The sequence below is a fragment of the Rattus rattus genome, chromosome 2, assembly GCF_011064425.1.
Source record: "Rattus rattus isolate New Zealand chromosome 2, Rrattus_CSIRO_v1, whole genome shotgun sequence".
Lineage (NCBI taxonomy): Eukaryota > Metazoa > Chordata > Mammalia > Rodentia > Muridae > Rattus > Rattus rattus.
In genome coordinates this window covers 119,989,517-120,005,150 of record NC_046155.1, presented here as the reverse complement: position 1 = coordinate 120,005,150, position 15,634 = coordinate 119,989,517, and the positions used below count along the sequence as shown (strand labels likewise).

The following is a 15,634-nucleotide window of genomic DNA, read 5'->3' as shown; positions in this document are numbered from 1 at the left end:
GCCGTCGGCTTGCTTAAGAAGGCGCCGCCGCCGCCAGGATCTCGGAGCTAGGAGTTAACCCCGAGGGGGAGCGGGCTCCCCCTCGCGACGGCGGGGACAGACAGTCCTGTGGAACGACGAGACGGTCCCCGACGTCCAGCAACGCCCAGGAAGAGCCGCAGCGAACGAGCGGCGGCCATGAGCGACCAGCTGAGTCCAGCCCCAGGCCGCTAGGGGCAGCTCCAGCAGCCCCTGAGCTCTCCTCAAAACCTCGGGTGGGCAGTGTCTGCCGTGGGTTTCCTTTCCTCTGTTGTAACCCAAAGAGTCTTAGCTATCAAAAGTCCGACCCCAACGCGTTCACATAGAGAAACTGAGTTCTGACTTAGGGAAATCACCGGTCCGATAACCTTTGTTTTTCAGCTGTATTTTAAAGCAAAGACATCTCTCGTTTTGTCAGCCACCTCTCTTCCCCTTCAGGAAACAAAACAGCCGCGGTGGTGGTTCCCGCCAGTTCTATTCTGCATGCACTGCAGGGTGTTGTATGTCCAGAGAGATCCTGGATGATGGTTTCTTTTAGTTAAGAACTTTACATTTTATCAGCACCCATACCTCCCACAGCCCTCTACTTGGAAACAACCTATTCTACAGTAGGGTTTGTCTGAAAGGGCAACATTTCCTTGTAGCACCATAAAGGGGATCTGGGTGAATTCCTGCAGGACTTCCTGGGCTTGAGAAAATGTCTGATAAATATTTATTCCTATCCCTTTCCCCTTAGAATCTGAGAGGATGGAGCCCAATGCGTGTAAGACCAGTGAATCTGAGGAAGATGATATTGAGGAAGAAGAATCTGAGGAAGAGTGTGTTAGAGAGGAATCTACCACCCCTAACTCTAGCCAGCAGGCACTTGGAAAGGCTGACTGTAAAGAATTTGAGAATGGGGTTGCTTTATCTGTTGTAGCCAAGAATATTCCAAAGAAAATATTAAGTACAACAGACAGAGATGATTTGGAAGTTGGGAGGAGGAAAAGAAAGCGGAAACGAAGGTACCTTTTTCCTAGATCCCTCACAGCTCTGACTCTGGAGAGTTACCCCTTAGCCTCACACCACCATTTGGTAGGGGAGCACCATGGCATCTAAGCTTTTCACTCTAGCTTTTGGGAGAGGAGAGCCAGATGGTGATATATGCCTATAATCCCATCACTAGGGGAGCTGAAACAAAAGAATTACTGAGTGTTCTAGATAACTTGGACTACAGTGTAAGATCCTCCATCAAAACCCAAATGACCATGGGCTGATGAGATGGCTCAGCTGGAGAAGGGGGCTTGTTGCGCAAGAATGAGGGCCTTGAGTTTGAATCCTCAGTGCTCACATTAACAAAATAAAACAAACAAAGACGGTTGTGGTGGCCAATGCTTTTGATCCCAGCACTCTGGAGGCAGAGGCAGGCAGATCTCTGAGTTCAAGACCAGCCTGGTCTATAGAGCAAATTCCAGGGCAGCTAGGACTACACAGAAATCCTCTCTAAGAAATCTAAAAAGAAGGCTGGAGCAGTATTAACCGTTGCTGCAACAGAAAAAGAATCAAATCATTTGGGTCTGCCAAACTTGGAATTTTAGCATGTTGGTTTGGTCTATAAATGCTTCTGGAGAAAATGAGTTTGTGTGATGTCTGTTAGATATTTCTTCACCTGGGTTCCTGGGAGCCTGGCGCCTGTGCTTCCCTACCACTCTGCCTGATTTCTGTTCCTCCTCCATTTCAGACCCCTGGCCATCAACCTGACCAGCTGCAAGTACGAGAGTGGTAAGCACTATGGTTCAGCGCTCACAGGTCGTGTGCAAGAGGGACCTTGTTCTTATTCCCGGGACAGTCACAACTGTTCTCCCAGCTGCTGGCTCCTTCCTAGGTGACCTCCTACTGAACCAAGGTTCCTGGGTCTTCCCAGACTTTGATGCTGACAGTTGAGATGTGGCTGTTGCAGTCAGTCTCAGTGGTAGGGAGGGGCCAGAGTCAGCTGGTCAAAAGAGAAAAAGCAAAACAAAAGCAAACAAAAAACTAACAACAACAACAACTACTACTACTACTGCTACTACTACTACTAATTAAAAACAAAACCACAAGCCAAGCATTTGGGAGGCAGAGGCAGGCAGATTTCTATGAGTGCCAGGCTGTCCTGGCCTTCACAGTGAATGACAGGCAAGATGACTGCCAGTTGATGCAAAGTTGAGATTATCCTAGACAGCCTGGATTACATGTAAAAACAGCAAAGAAGCATACATACAAACAAACTGAATGTCCTTCAAATAAGGAACATAAGGAAAAATTAAAACTGCCTTTGGGGCTGGGAAGATAGTTCATTGTATAAATGCATGTGCCAGCAAGGCTGACAACCCAGCTCAGTTCTGGGGACCCACACGGTAGAAGGAGACTCCTACAAATTGTCCTCTGACCTCCACATGCATGATCTGGCAATTATGTGCTCACCCACATACACATGATTAAAAATAATGAAAATCTTAAAGAAAAAACAAAACAGCTGCTTTTGGAGGCTTGAGAATAAATCTCACTGGTAAAGGGCTTGCCTACCATGCAAAAGGCCCTAACTCTGATCTCCAGCCCCTCAAAAACAAAAACAAAAGGTTTCAACGATTACAATTAATATCCCCAGCTAGGTCAGGGTTTTCATCTTTCCCCTCTTCTCCCCACTGACATCTGTGCAAAGAGCCACTCAGAGCCTTAGGTGCCCGAGAGCTCCAGGCCTAGAATCAGCTGCACACCCACACAGCAGCAGAGGGTCTGCTCCGTTTTCTCTGCCAGCCTCATGAACGTGGAATTGCAAACTGGTAACTAAGATGCTGAGATAAGAACCACACGCCTTTACAATCTGCAATCTGGTCAGGTCTGTTCCTTCCAGCTAGAGTTCCTGGCTTGTGGCTGATGCCCAGGCTGGCAGCATTGATCTCCCTGTCTCTACAGTGCGCCGGGCAGCCCAAATGTGTGGCCTTAAGGAAGTAGGAGAGGATGAAGAGTGGACTGTGTACTGGACAGACTGTTCTGTCTCACTGGAACGAGTCATGGATATGAAGAGGTTTCAGGTACAAATGTCCTGGCCCATTCCCACCCTGGCTTTTTTCCATTGCTGTACCTTATACAGACAGGGAGGCCATCCCCAGGTCTTCTGCGTCAATAAAAATATTCTCCTCTGGGGTTGGGGATTTAGCTCAGTAGTAGAGTGCTTGCCTAGCAAGCACAAGGCCCTGTGTTCGGTCCTCAGGTCCGGAAAAAAAAAAAAAAGACTTTAAAAAAAAATATACTCCTCTTGGCTCTTTGGAGCTTGTGTTATGGGAAGTGTTTGGTGGGCACACCCTTGTCACCTTATCTGTTCTCACTGGTGACATCTGACCAGCCTGCCCACCTTGAGAGCAGGTGTGGCCACCTTGGAGCGAAGACTGGAAAGCTGCTTCAGAGCTAAGAGCAGAAGGCTAGGGCTGTAGCTCAGTGCTCAATGCTCTGTGCCTGCCTACAGTAAGAAGGCAATTTCCCCGTATCTATAAAATGCGGGTTGGAGGACTAAAGTTTAGGTCATCTGGATGGTTTAGTATCTAAGCAGCTTAGTATCACACATCTACCAAGAAAGTGTCGAGGAACCAAGTTGGTGAGAAACAATGTGGAAGAGTCAGTCAAGTGATAGTGGAAGCAAGCTTGGATCAGGAGGGGTTAAGGCCATCCTACATAAGATCAGTTTCAAGGGCTGGAGAGATGGCTCAGCGGTTAAGAGCACTGACTGCTCTTCCAGAGGTCCTGAGTTCAATTCCCAGCAACCACATGGTGGCTCACAACCATCTGTAATGGGATCTGGTGCCCTCTTCTGGTGCATCTCAAAACAGCTACACTGTACTCATATAAAAAAAATTTAAAAAAAAAAAAAAAAGATCAGTTTCAAGAAAGAAAAAAAAAAAAAAAAAAACCAAAACAAAACAAAAAAACGGTGGAGAAGTGGGGAATCTGACAGAGAAGAGGGCAGGAGAGCAAACCAGCCAGCAATCACCTGCATGGGGTTAGGCACGGTATGTATGGGTACAAGGCAGTGATCCCAGCCAGCAGAAGACTCAGTGAAGAGGATGAGGTTTTGAAGCTATATGCCTTAGGCTATGTCAAGACTCTGGCTCAACAACAACAAAAAAAGACAGGAGCATGTTATCATGTCTGGTGAAGTCATGTCCCATTTGCTGATGAGAACAGAGTCGTAAAGAATGGGTTGGTAAGCACTTTTGTTGTGGGAACATCACAAGTGTACTAAACAAATGGCTGCCGAGATGCAGGTGCTCAAGTTTTCTAGACTACCCTCGGGTATGCAGTCTAGCCTTACCTGCAGCACTCAGCTAATTAAAAAGGGCCTGTGGGCTTCTTTGGGGACATCCAGGATGGGTATCCAGACCCTGTAACTTGTCCTAACCTAGTCTTAAGGGAGGGAGAGAGCAACTGCTCTAAACACTGGAGAAGCTTCAAAGAAGGGAATATGCAGGGAGCAGATGTCAGGTAAGGATTACAGAGGGACCAGTAATTAACAGCTTTTACTGAGGGATTCTTGTGCATTGGTCAAACACTGTTAGGTGATCTTATATTGCTTCTTCATTAAATCCTTATCATTCCTGAGTAGCAGAGAGCTGTGTGTTAAAAAAGAGGACAGGAAGACTCAGAACACAAAGTCACACAGCTAGTGATTGAGGAAGCCAGCTGAATGCATCAGCTGTCTCGTGCTAGCCTTCCATCCCTGAGGGCTAGAACAGCTACAGTCATCAGCAGACTCAATGTGTGTGGTCTCTGGGTGCTGTGGCGTACACTCCCTACAGTCTTTTTTTTTTTTTTAAACATTTATTTATTTTATGTATATGAGTACACTGTGGCTGCCCTCAGACACACCAGAAGAGGGCATCAGATCTCTTTACAGATGGTTGTGAGCCACCATGTGGTTGCTGGGAATTGAACTCAGGACCTCTGGAAGAGCAGTCAGTGCTCTTAACCTCTGAGCCATCTCTCCAGCACCCCCTACAGTCTTCTTATAGTTGTCTTTACTCCTTTGTGTCTTCAAGGAGATGTGTTTTCTTATTATTTCTTTGTGCTATCATGTATCATCATTCCTCTTTTAAAAGTATGTGAGCATGTTTGTGTGTGTGGTGGTGGTGGTGGTGGTGTGTGTGTATGAGTGTGTGTATGGTGTGTGTGTCATTGTGTGCAAGTGAGTGTGTGTATCATGTGTAAGTGTGAGGTGTGTGTGGTGTATGAATAAGTATGTGTGTGAGTGTTTGTGTGGTGTGTGTATATGAGTATGTGTGTGAGTGAATATATGTTTGTGTGTGGTGTGTTTATGAGTGAGTGTGTGTGTTGCTGGGAATCGAACCTAGAACCTAATGCCTGCTAGGCAAGCACTCCCACCACTGGGCCTTATAGCATAGTTATTCTGGTGGACTGAGAGGTGTGAGGTAGCTGGAGGGCACAAGGTCCTAGCACTGGACACCTTTCCAACTGTCTTTCCTTTCTCAGCTTTAACATAGATGTGCTGGGTGGATTTCCCTCCTGCCTTACGGAAGCTTCCTGTCTCACCCTTGCTGACTAGATACAGTGCCACCATCTACTTTGATATCTTCCTTTCCTTCCCAGCCCTTTTCATGGCTTCCTGGGATGCTCAGGCTCTAGGAACTGCCACTTGCCACAGCAGGGGCTGAAAAACCCACTGACTCTGTTTCAGAAAATCAACCACTTCCCTGGCATGACCGAAATCTGCCGCAAAGATCTGCTGGCTCGGAACCTCAACCGCATGCAGAAGCTCTACCCCACTGAGTACAACATCTTCCCACGCACCTGGTGCCTCCCTGCAGAGTGAGTGAGCCCAGGTCCTGGGGGCAGGACGAGGAGTCACTCTCTGGTCTTAATGACCCAGAAGTGTTCCAGAGGGTTGGAACTGGGCCAAGAAAGATTCAGCTGGCTGGGAGTGGTGTCTCAGATTTTTAATCCCAGTACTTGGGAGGCAGAGGCAGGTGGATTTCTGTAAAATTGAGACCAGTCTGGACTACATAGCAAGTACAGGATAGCCAGGGTAACAGAGAAAGTTTCAGCTGCCCAAAGCAAAGTGGGTCCAAAGCTAATTGCTCCAGGCAGAACCTGGAGGTAGATAACAAGAAGATAGCCATGGGGGTCCCAGGACAGGCAGAATGCACAGAAACCCTTTGACCAGCCTCTCTCTGCATGTAGCTATGGGGACTTCCAGGCCTACGGTCGTCAGCGGAAAACCCGCACTTATATCTGCAAGCCAGATAGCGGCTGTCAGGGGCGTGGCATCTTTATCACCAGAACCCCCAAGGAAATCAAGCCAGGAGAGCATATGATCTGCCAGCAGTACATCACCAAGGTGAAGGCCACCTCGGGACCCCCCAGGCCTTTCCCCACACTGGGATGCTGTATCCCTCAAACACCAGGGCCAGAATTCAACTGTAGGTTCCTGCCCTCTCTGCTGTCTTCATTCTCTTACAGACAGACTATAGCCATCGTTCAGAGCCAGCCAGCCTGGGTTTGATTCAAAGCTTTCCTGTTTCCTGGACATATGATCTTGGGCAGTTATCTGGCCTTGTTTCCTCACTGTTAAATGAAAGTAGCAACACGATTATTATTATGATTACTGTGAGGATTCAATGTGTTACCTATTAGAAGCATCTGTAATAACCATATATTGCATGTAAAAAACACTTCATAAGTTCATTAGTATTCCCTCTGGGTTTGCATGCTCTTAGCCCTTCCTCATTGATGGCTTCAAGTTTGACATGCGAATCTATGTTCTGATCACTTCTTGTGACCCTCTCCGTATCTTCATGTACGAGGAAGGCCTGGCCCGTTTTGCTACCATGCCGTATGTGGAACCTAGCCATAACAACCTGGTAAGGAGGCGGCGTGGCACCCTCTTCTCTTCCATTGCCATGAGTGCCTTGGTTCTGGGCACAAACATGGTGGAAAAGTTTGTCAGCTAAGACCAAGGAAGGAAACCAGTGAAAGCCATAGCACCCCGGGGGGAGGGAGGGTCTTGCTGGGTGGGACTGAGGAATGGTTCTGAAGGGAGTTACCCAGCACATCTTTGCCAGGATCGTACAGGACAGTCTGGTGAAGAGGGCCAGGAACTGAGCAATCTTGGGGCAGAGCAGTGGGTAATAAGAAGTCCCTGAAGGGCTGGAGAAGCTGCAGAGACAGGCAGTGTAAGCCAATATAGGGCTGTTCACTTCACAGGAGGAGGTCTGCATGCACCTGACCAACTATGCCATCAATAAACACAATGAGAATTTTGTCCGAGATGATGCTGTGGGCAGTAAGAGGTATCCCCTATTCTGTTTTTCCTTGCTTCCTCTACCCTTAATCCCACAGCCTCAGGAGCCTCTATGGCTCTTGGGAAGCTGATTTCCCAGGAATGTCTGCTTTTGAAGACCCTAATCCTGTGTCTGAGCTCTAAGTGCAGACTCTGTAACCATAACCCTAATAATTAATCTCAGCTCCCAGCTGCTAGCAGTGCTTTGAAGCCCAGGGTCCCAGAAATGGAAGTGGGGTTAAGTCAGGGAGCCTTGTGCCTGCAGCCAGGCCCTGCTGGCATGGAGACTGGCCTTCCTCTGAGCACTGGGCCTCACAGGAAGCTGTCGACACTCAATGCCTGGCTGCGAGAGCACAGCCATGATCCCCGAGAGCTGTGGGGGGACATCGAGGACATCATCATCAAAACCATCATCTCAGCCCACTCTGTGCTTCGCCACAACTACCGAACCTGTTTCCCCCAATATCTGTGTGGAGGTACATGCGCCTGCTTTGAGATCCTGGGGTTTGACATCTTACTGGACCACAAGCTCAAGCCCTGGCTTCTAGAGGTAAGATTTCTCTCCTGTACTCAACAAGGTCAAAGTCAGAGGCTTCACCGTGGAAGGAGTACACCTAACTGGTAGAATAGGGAGGTCAGGGGATGTAGAAATCTCACAGTAGGGAAGAACCAGGTGAAAATATAAGACTTCTATCAATTCCTGAGACAAACATTCATAGTCTTTGACCTCTACAACAGTAGTTTAGACTGGGCATGGTGACACACACCTGTCATCTCAGGTGTCATCTTCCTTGAAAAAGGAAGGAGGGCTGGGGAGATGGCTCAGTGGTTAGGAGCACTGACTGCTCTTCCAGAGGTCCTGAGTTCAATGCCCAGCAACCACATGGTGGCTCACAACCATCTGTAATGGGATCCAATCCCTCTTCTGGTGTGTCTGAAGACAGTGACAGTGTATTCACATATGTGAAATAAATAAATCTTACAAAAAGGGGTGGGGGGAGGATCATGACTCCAGGCCTCAGCTACAGAGTGAATCTGAGGCTACCCTGGGTTTTATGAAATCCTGTCTTAAAAAAAAAGAAAAGAAAAGCAAGCAAGCAAGCAAGCATAGCAATCCATGTTTAGGGTTCTCCAGTGCTACTTGAGTAAGTCTTGCCCTCAAGGACGCTGTATCCACAGTCAAACTGTCTGGTTTTTCTCTCACTAGCCTGCCTGTATATCGGTCAGATCTCTTCTTGGTTGTTGGCTGGGGCCACAGGCCAGAGCTGTTTCTCCCCCAGGCCCCCAGTTAGAACTGCAGGAGGCCACCACTGGCTCAGGTGGTCTAGGAAAGGGGCAATAAGGACTCCTCTTGGCAGGTAAACCACTCCCCAAGCTTCACCACAGACTCCCGCCTGGATCGAGAGGTGAAAGACGCACTTCTCTGTGATGCTATGAACCTTATCAACCTCCGGGGCTGTGACAAAAAGAAGGTGATTGAAGAAGAGAAACGTCGAGTCAAAGAGAGGCTTTTTCCGTGCCACCAACAGCCACGAGAAGCCAGGTGTGCCTGGTATCTGATAAATGATTGTTTATTTAAGACAGGTCTCTGGATTGCCTGGAACTACATGTGTAGACCAGGTTGGTCTCAAACTCAGAGATCTAACTGCCTTTGCCTCTTGGCTGCAGGGATTAAAGGTGTGTATCACTATGCCCGGTTTATTTATTTTTAAGCTAATACAGTACATGTTTATTCTGTGTGTGTGTGTGTGTGTGTGTGTGTTTTCTGCACATGTGGCATGTCAGACCTGTGGTTAGAAGAAAATGTGTGGGAGTTGGTTCTCTCCTTCCACCGGTGTTGGGTCCTAGGAACTGGACTCAGGTCCATAGGCTTGGCAGTAAGTGCTATTACCCACTGAGCCGTGCAGGCTCTGGTAGGTGTTTACTTGTACAACTTGACTTCTTTTTTTTATTACTTTCCTGAGAATAAGGAGGCCACAAAGCATTGATCAGTTTTTAAACACTTTTTAATTTTTTAATGATTTATTTATGTACTTATTTTATGTATATGAGTACACCGAGACTAGCTGTCTTCAGACACACCAGAAGAGGGCATCAGATCTCATTACAGATGGTTGTGAGCCACCATGTGGTTCCTGGGAATTGAACTCAGGACCTCTGGAAGAGCCATCTCTCCAGCCCCAATATAGACACATTTAAAAAAATAAATTGAGTAGTCTTTCCATGCCATTGTCAGTGAGTCAGTTGTCAACTGGTCCTCATTACTACAGTACTGCTTAGACTTGTGCAAACATTTAAAAGTCTAGATGTGTTTATACAAAAATATATTCTCCTGGGGTTGGAGAGATGGCTTAGCAGTTAATAGCACTGGCTGCTCTTCCAGAGGTCCTGAGTTCAATTCCCAGCAACCACATGTGGCTTACAGTTTTCTATAAAAAGGGATCTGATGCCCTCTTCTGGCACACAAGTGTACATGCAGCAGACAACTCATACATTAAATAAATAAAATAAATTAAAAATATTTTCTCTTTGTCTATGCAGACTGTTAAGTAAATCCCACTCCGTAGCTTTTCTTGCAGGGGGCATACAGAACTTTATGTAGTGTGATTAGTTGTTTTGCTCTGTTTCTATTTTTTTTTTCTTTTCTTTTTTTCGGAGCTGGGGACCGAACCCAGGGCCTTGCGCTTCCTAGGCAAGTGCTCTACCACTGAGCTAAATCCCCAACCCCTATTTTTTTGACACAGATTCTTGCTATATACAGTTCAGGGTAGAACTCTGTAGAACAGGTAGAACAGGTGGGCCTTGAACTAGTGGTGCACCATAACTTTTTTTTTCTTACTATAATATTTTTATTCTTCAAAACTTCATAGATGCATACAATGTATTTTGATCACATTCACCCCCGACTCCAATTCTTAACTCCTTCCAGATGTACCCTCCCCATTTCTTTTTTTCCCCCCACATGGAAAGGTTTAATGAGAGAAGAAGAGTAGAAGAGGGGAGAAGTAAAGGCCAGCATGAGCACATGGAGGGGGTGATGGGGAGAGAAGGGACAAAGGGGAAGAGGGCACGAGAGCAAAGCAGAGCAGAGTAAGAGCAAGAGAGCCCACCTTGTTTTTAAAAAGGATTTATTTATTCATTTACTTTATGTATAGGTGTGCTCTGTCTGCATGCACACATAAGTGCCAGAAGTGGTCCTGGAGTGGTGATACAGGACTGTGATTCCACCAGCACTTAGGAGGTAGAATCAGGAGGATCATGAGCTCAAGGCCAGCCACTCAACTTAGCCAGAAATTGTTTCGACTCATTGTTGAACTCATTAAATTATGAGTTTTTCATTTTTACAGTCGAGGAATAACCTGTGTCTCGCACATAATAAGCATGTGCTCTACCACTGTGCTATACCCCCAGCTTGATTTTTTTTTTGAGGCTGGCTTTGATCTCACTGTGGAGCCGAGGGTGGATTTGGACTCTAGTTTCTTTTGCCTCTGCTTTCCCAGTGTTAGGAGTATAAGCCTGTAGCACATCTAGTTTGATCCTTGTCTTTTACATTTTCTGCAGTGTATGGGTATTACGCTTACAATTGGGAACCCAAAAGACTGTGGTAACTAGAGTGTTTGCTTATGAATAGATCACTTTCTGCACTTAGGAAGAGGATCAGAATTCTGGAAAGCGGGCTGGGAAGATGGCTCAGTGGTTAGGAGCACTGACTGCTTGCTCTTCCAGAGGTTGAGTTCAAATTCCAGCAACCACATGGTGGCTCACAACCATCTGTAATGAGATCTGATGTCCTCTTCTGGTGTGTCTGAAGATAGCTAGTGTACTTACATATAATAAATAAATATTTTTTTTAAAAAAAGTACCAGACCATCCAGGGATGCATTACAAAATCCTATTTAAAAAAAAGAAAGAATTCTGGAAAGCACACCTACATGGTGGGGCTGGCCATGAGCTTGGGCGCTTCCCTACAAAGGCAGGGGCCAGGGAGACCAGGCAGCCAGCAGGCGGTACTGAAACTGAACACCTTAGCCATATTCCTTTCCCTCACACCCCTCCTCTGACTTCCCTGAGCTTGGTTTCCATAGGCGAGAACAGTTTGAGACGTCCCAGGCTGCCATGCATGACCAGGAACTTTATGAAGATTCCCACCTAGGGGGATACCGGCGAATCTACCCAGGGCCTGACTCAGAGAAATATGCACCTTTCTTCAAGCACAATGGCTCCCTCTTCCAGGAGACTGCTGCCTCCAAGGCCAGAGAGGAGTGTGCCAGGTACCTTGGCTGCATTTTCCTCTATACAAGTGGGTTAGGGGCAATTCCTGAAGTCAAATTGCTCCCTAGCAAGGGAAGAGGAGGCCATACACTTAAGAGCAAAAGTTCTAACAGGTCCTTTCTGTGAGCAGGCACACACCTGCATGCCTTCACTTGAATTCATGCTGTGTATGTATGCAATACATGTGTGCACACATATGTATGTGGGGGCCAGAGGACAACCTTGGATATTGTTCTGTATGTTTTTTTGTTTTTTTTTTTTTCTTTTTTTCCGGAGCTGGGGACCGAACCCAGGGCCTCAAGCGCTCTACCACTGAGCTAAATCCCCAACACCCCCCCCCGTATGTTTTTAAATAGGTTAAGATTACATTTACTTAATTGTATATATAGTATGGATACCACGTGCACATGTGGAAGTGGAAAGATCTTTCAGGAGTCAGTTCTCTCCTTCCACCATGTGGGTTCCAGCAAATGAACTCAGGCAGTCAGGTGTGGTGGTAGCATCTTTACCAGCTGAGCCATCTTGCCAGTCCCACTTTGTTGTTACTTTTATATACTTAGAGTTTTGTGTTTTTAAAAGTGTGTCTCCATGTATAGCTTTGGCTTGCCTGGAACTTGCTGTGTAGATGAGGCTTGCTCTGTTTGCCTGCGCTTCCCAAGTGCTAGGACTAAAAGTACCCCCCCCCGCCATGTCTGGCCCACTTTATTTTATTATTATTACTTTTTGAATCTTTTTTTAAAAAATGATTTATTTATTTCATGTATATGACTACACTGTAGCTGTCTTCAGACACACCAGAAGAGGGCATCGGATCCTATTACAGATGGTTGTGAGTCACCATGTGGTTGCTGGGGTTTGGTTGCAGGACCTCTAAAAGAGCAGTAGGTGCTCTTAACCACTGAGCCATCTCTCCAGCCCTACTTTTTGAATCTTTTATTGGCCTGAAGCTCACCAACAAGTAGGCTACCTGACCAGTGAGAAGCCAGGGACCTGCCTATTTTTGTCTCCCCAGTGAGGGGAGCTTTTTGTACTCGTGCTCAAGCTTTCAGGGACTTGAGTGCCTGTGCTATCGTCCAATCCACTGACAGAGCCTCAATGATTCTTTCCTTCACTGTTTTCTATACCCAATTCCAGCAACGCATCATGAGTTCCTCTCATTAGCCCATCCTGTTTTCCCTCTCCCCACCCCCAGCCCCATTCTCCCCACATGGTCTCTCCTATATCCGAAGCTTCTGTGTCTTGTCAGGCAGCAACTGGAAGAGATTCGCCTAAAGCAGGAACAGCAGGAGAACTCAGGCACCAAGAAGCGCAAGGAGAACAAGGAGCAGAACCAGGGAGAATCAGCTGGGGAGAAAAGCCGATCCAGAGTAGCTACACGGGTCCTTGCCACCAACCTGGCTTACAGGAACCGGAACCAGGACAAAGAGGTGTCAGGGGCTGTGTCTCTTACTTCCTCACAGGAAACTAAGTTGGGAGTACTAGGGAAGGGAACCCTTGCTGTCCCTTCTCTCCTTGCTTGAGAGAGATGAGTCTCTGACTAGTAAATTGGATCTGACCTTTTGGAACAGAAGGTGAGAGAATGGACAACTAAGGGAATCTTACAGTGGGATGGGGGAGGGAAGGAGGTAGAGTGGGTTAGTTCTGCAGCCATCCTTGCTGGTGGTATGAGACTCATCTTGGACATCCTGTATCTCTCCTGTACCTTGTAGCTGCTACCAGTACAACTGGACACTATGCAGCCTCAGGACATTGTGGAAGAGGAAGAGCTTGAGCGAATGAAGCTCCTGCTACAAAGAGAGAATCTCATCCGAAGCCTGGGCATTGTAGAGCAGCTCACTCGCATGCTGTACCCTAACCACCGGAGCCACAGAAAGCTTCATGAGTATCGGGTGAGGGTCCCTACGAAGTCTCTCACAAAGCAAGGGAACAAGGGCTGTGATACCAACACACGGTGGTGGTTTCAGCAAAGGAGGTTTATATGATGGCATCTGTCACTGGAGCCTGAGAGAGGGTCTGTTGGTTCCATGTCTGTTCCCAGGCTCCCTTGGGTTTGGTATTGCAATCCAGCCAAGTGCAGCTCCCAACTCCCTCAATCGCAAGAGACTTGTCTCTATTCCTGTTTCACAGTAACCCACAACTCATGACTGACAAATAACAAGGCCACCACCATGCTCTGTGGCTTCTATGTAATCGACCTAGTATTGCCAATGCCCTGGCTCTAATGGGAGCTAAGTAAACAGTCTTGGGCCAACAAAACAGCTGCCGTTTTCACTATTCCCTGGGCTAGGAGCAAACCTACTGGGTCTCCTGTTTTTGATGAACCCCAAAAGAATAACTAGTTAAACAATGGCTATGACTTAGGAGATATTGTTTTATTTTTTAGTTACATATTTCTTCCAACACTCTATCCAGACTCACAAGAAATATGGTAAGGGGCTGATCTTCTCCTCTAGCCTAGATTTCACCAGGACGGGCTGAGCAGTCAAGAACTGCAACCTGTGAATTTGGTCCCATTGGTGTTCCTGAGAGGGGCTGCCTCAGAGCAGATCCCTCCTCATTTCCTGCAACCACTTCGGCCCCACGAATTGATCCCCAGGATCTTAGGGCCACTATCAAGCATGAATCCCGCGATTGCACAGCACTCTCGCTACCATCTTCAGCCCAAGAACTTCAACTGGATAGGAGATTCAGCAGCCACTGGCCCCTGTTCATTGTCAATGAAGAAATCTGGGAGGCACTATTTTTCCAGCTCTAGAGTCAGGCTCACTAGCCGTAAGTATACAAAACTAGTCTTGGTCACTTTTGACTGGTGTAAATTCCCAGTAGCAAATGTTACAGCTGGGCTGCTCCTAAGATACAAAGTGTCACTCCTGGTAGTGTAGGAATGGGGGAAGGCAGTGGACTGGTTTATTTACTTGCTTCTATCTAGTGACCCTGGTGATAGAGATGACAGAGACAGTCCTAGCCCTCAACAAAGGTTAACAGGGAAATGGACATGTAAACAGACTAATTACAATACAGTGTAGTAAAGATGCTGGAGGGAAGCATGGGTTGCTAGTCTTCTGTGTAACGACTACAGATGGGAAAGAGGTGAGAACATCTCCTCTGTAAGTACTGCAACTTAGTGGGGACCCATGTTTCTACTGCAGAAGGCCAAGCCAACAGAAGGCTAGAAGCCATAAACAGAGCCCTGTCAGGATCAGTGCCACCCACTTTAACCCCAAAGCAGGGTTATCTTCTGCAACCTGAAAGACAGGAAAATGGCTCATGGACTGAATGCTGTAACTTGCCCTGCATGGTAAACTCTGAACACAGAGGAACCAAGGCTGGGGATCTCACCCTATGCCCTGCCTCTGCACCAGTACTGCAGCATTCCAGCCCACTCCTCAACATCATCCAACACAGGTAAAAGAAGGAAAGCCCAGCACTCAACCAAAGAGTAAATGGTCTTCAATCTTTGCTAATTGAAAGACTGCCATCAAGTTCCCGTTTGAAAAGCTCTGGCCAGGACCTTTGTTTGCAAAAGGCAAAACACGGAGACACCGAGAATTCTTCAACATTCTAAGATTCTTTGGGGATCGGTAAAGATGAAGAGCTAAGGCCAGCTTGTTTGCATCTCTGCTCATCAAGCCTTAGACTGAGTTTATCCCTAAGCGATGCGTCTGAACCCTGGGTGTGGCTTGGGGCTGGAGGTCACTGGGCAACAAGGAGTTCCTTTCCCAGAGGAGTCAAAAGCCCAAGGTATGGTGTAGTCGCCATCAGAAGATGGATGAGGGTTCGCCCTTCCTGCCACAGCGGCAGAATCAGGCAGGCCTGGGCAGCCTGTGCCAGAGGGGCGGCTCTGGGCAACCGAACCCGTCTTTTTATTAAAGTTTATGTCGTTTTCCAGGCGCGTGCTGTACCTCCTTTCGATCCTCCCGTCTGAGGCAAGCTCTCCTCATAGTTACAGTAGGGAAGTCCAGCCCAGCCTGTTGACTAAGGCCTGTAATCGCAGTTACTTAGGAAGTTGAGGCAAGATGATGAATTCAAGGCTAG

At 47.2% G+C, this 15,634-nt stretch overlaps 1 protein-coding gene across 1 annotated transcript; it reads left to right on the top strand.

Moving 5' to 3' along the window:
* On the top strand, positions 1 to 15,481 carry LOC116891926 (tubulin polyglutamylase TTLL13-like). Its single transcript, XM_032893360.1, is given in 16 exon segments — positions 1 to 1,022; positions 1,739 to 1,779; positions 2,953 to 3,071; positions 5,726 to 5,856; positions 6,229 to 6,385; positions 6,765 to 6,908; positions 7,252 to 7,337; positions 7,646 to 7,877; positions 8,686 to 8,870; positions 11,413 to 11,598; positions 12,846 to 13,026; positions 13,309 to 13,488; positions 14,053 to 14,371; positions 15,005 to 15,034; positions 15,037 to 15,127; positions 15,129 to 15,481. Coding segments are annotated over 16 exon segments (2,409 nt in total). The 5' UTR covers positions 1 to 765; the 3' UTR covers positions 15,199 to 15,481.
* Positions 15,482 to 15,634: the final 153 nt, after the last annotated feature.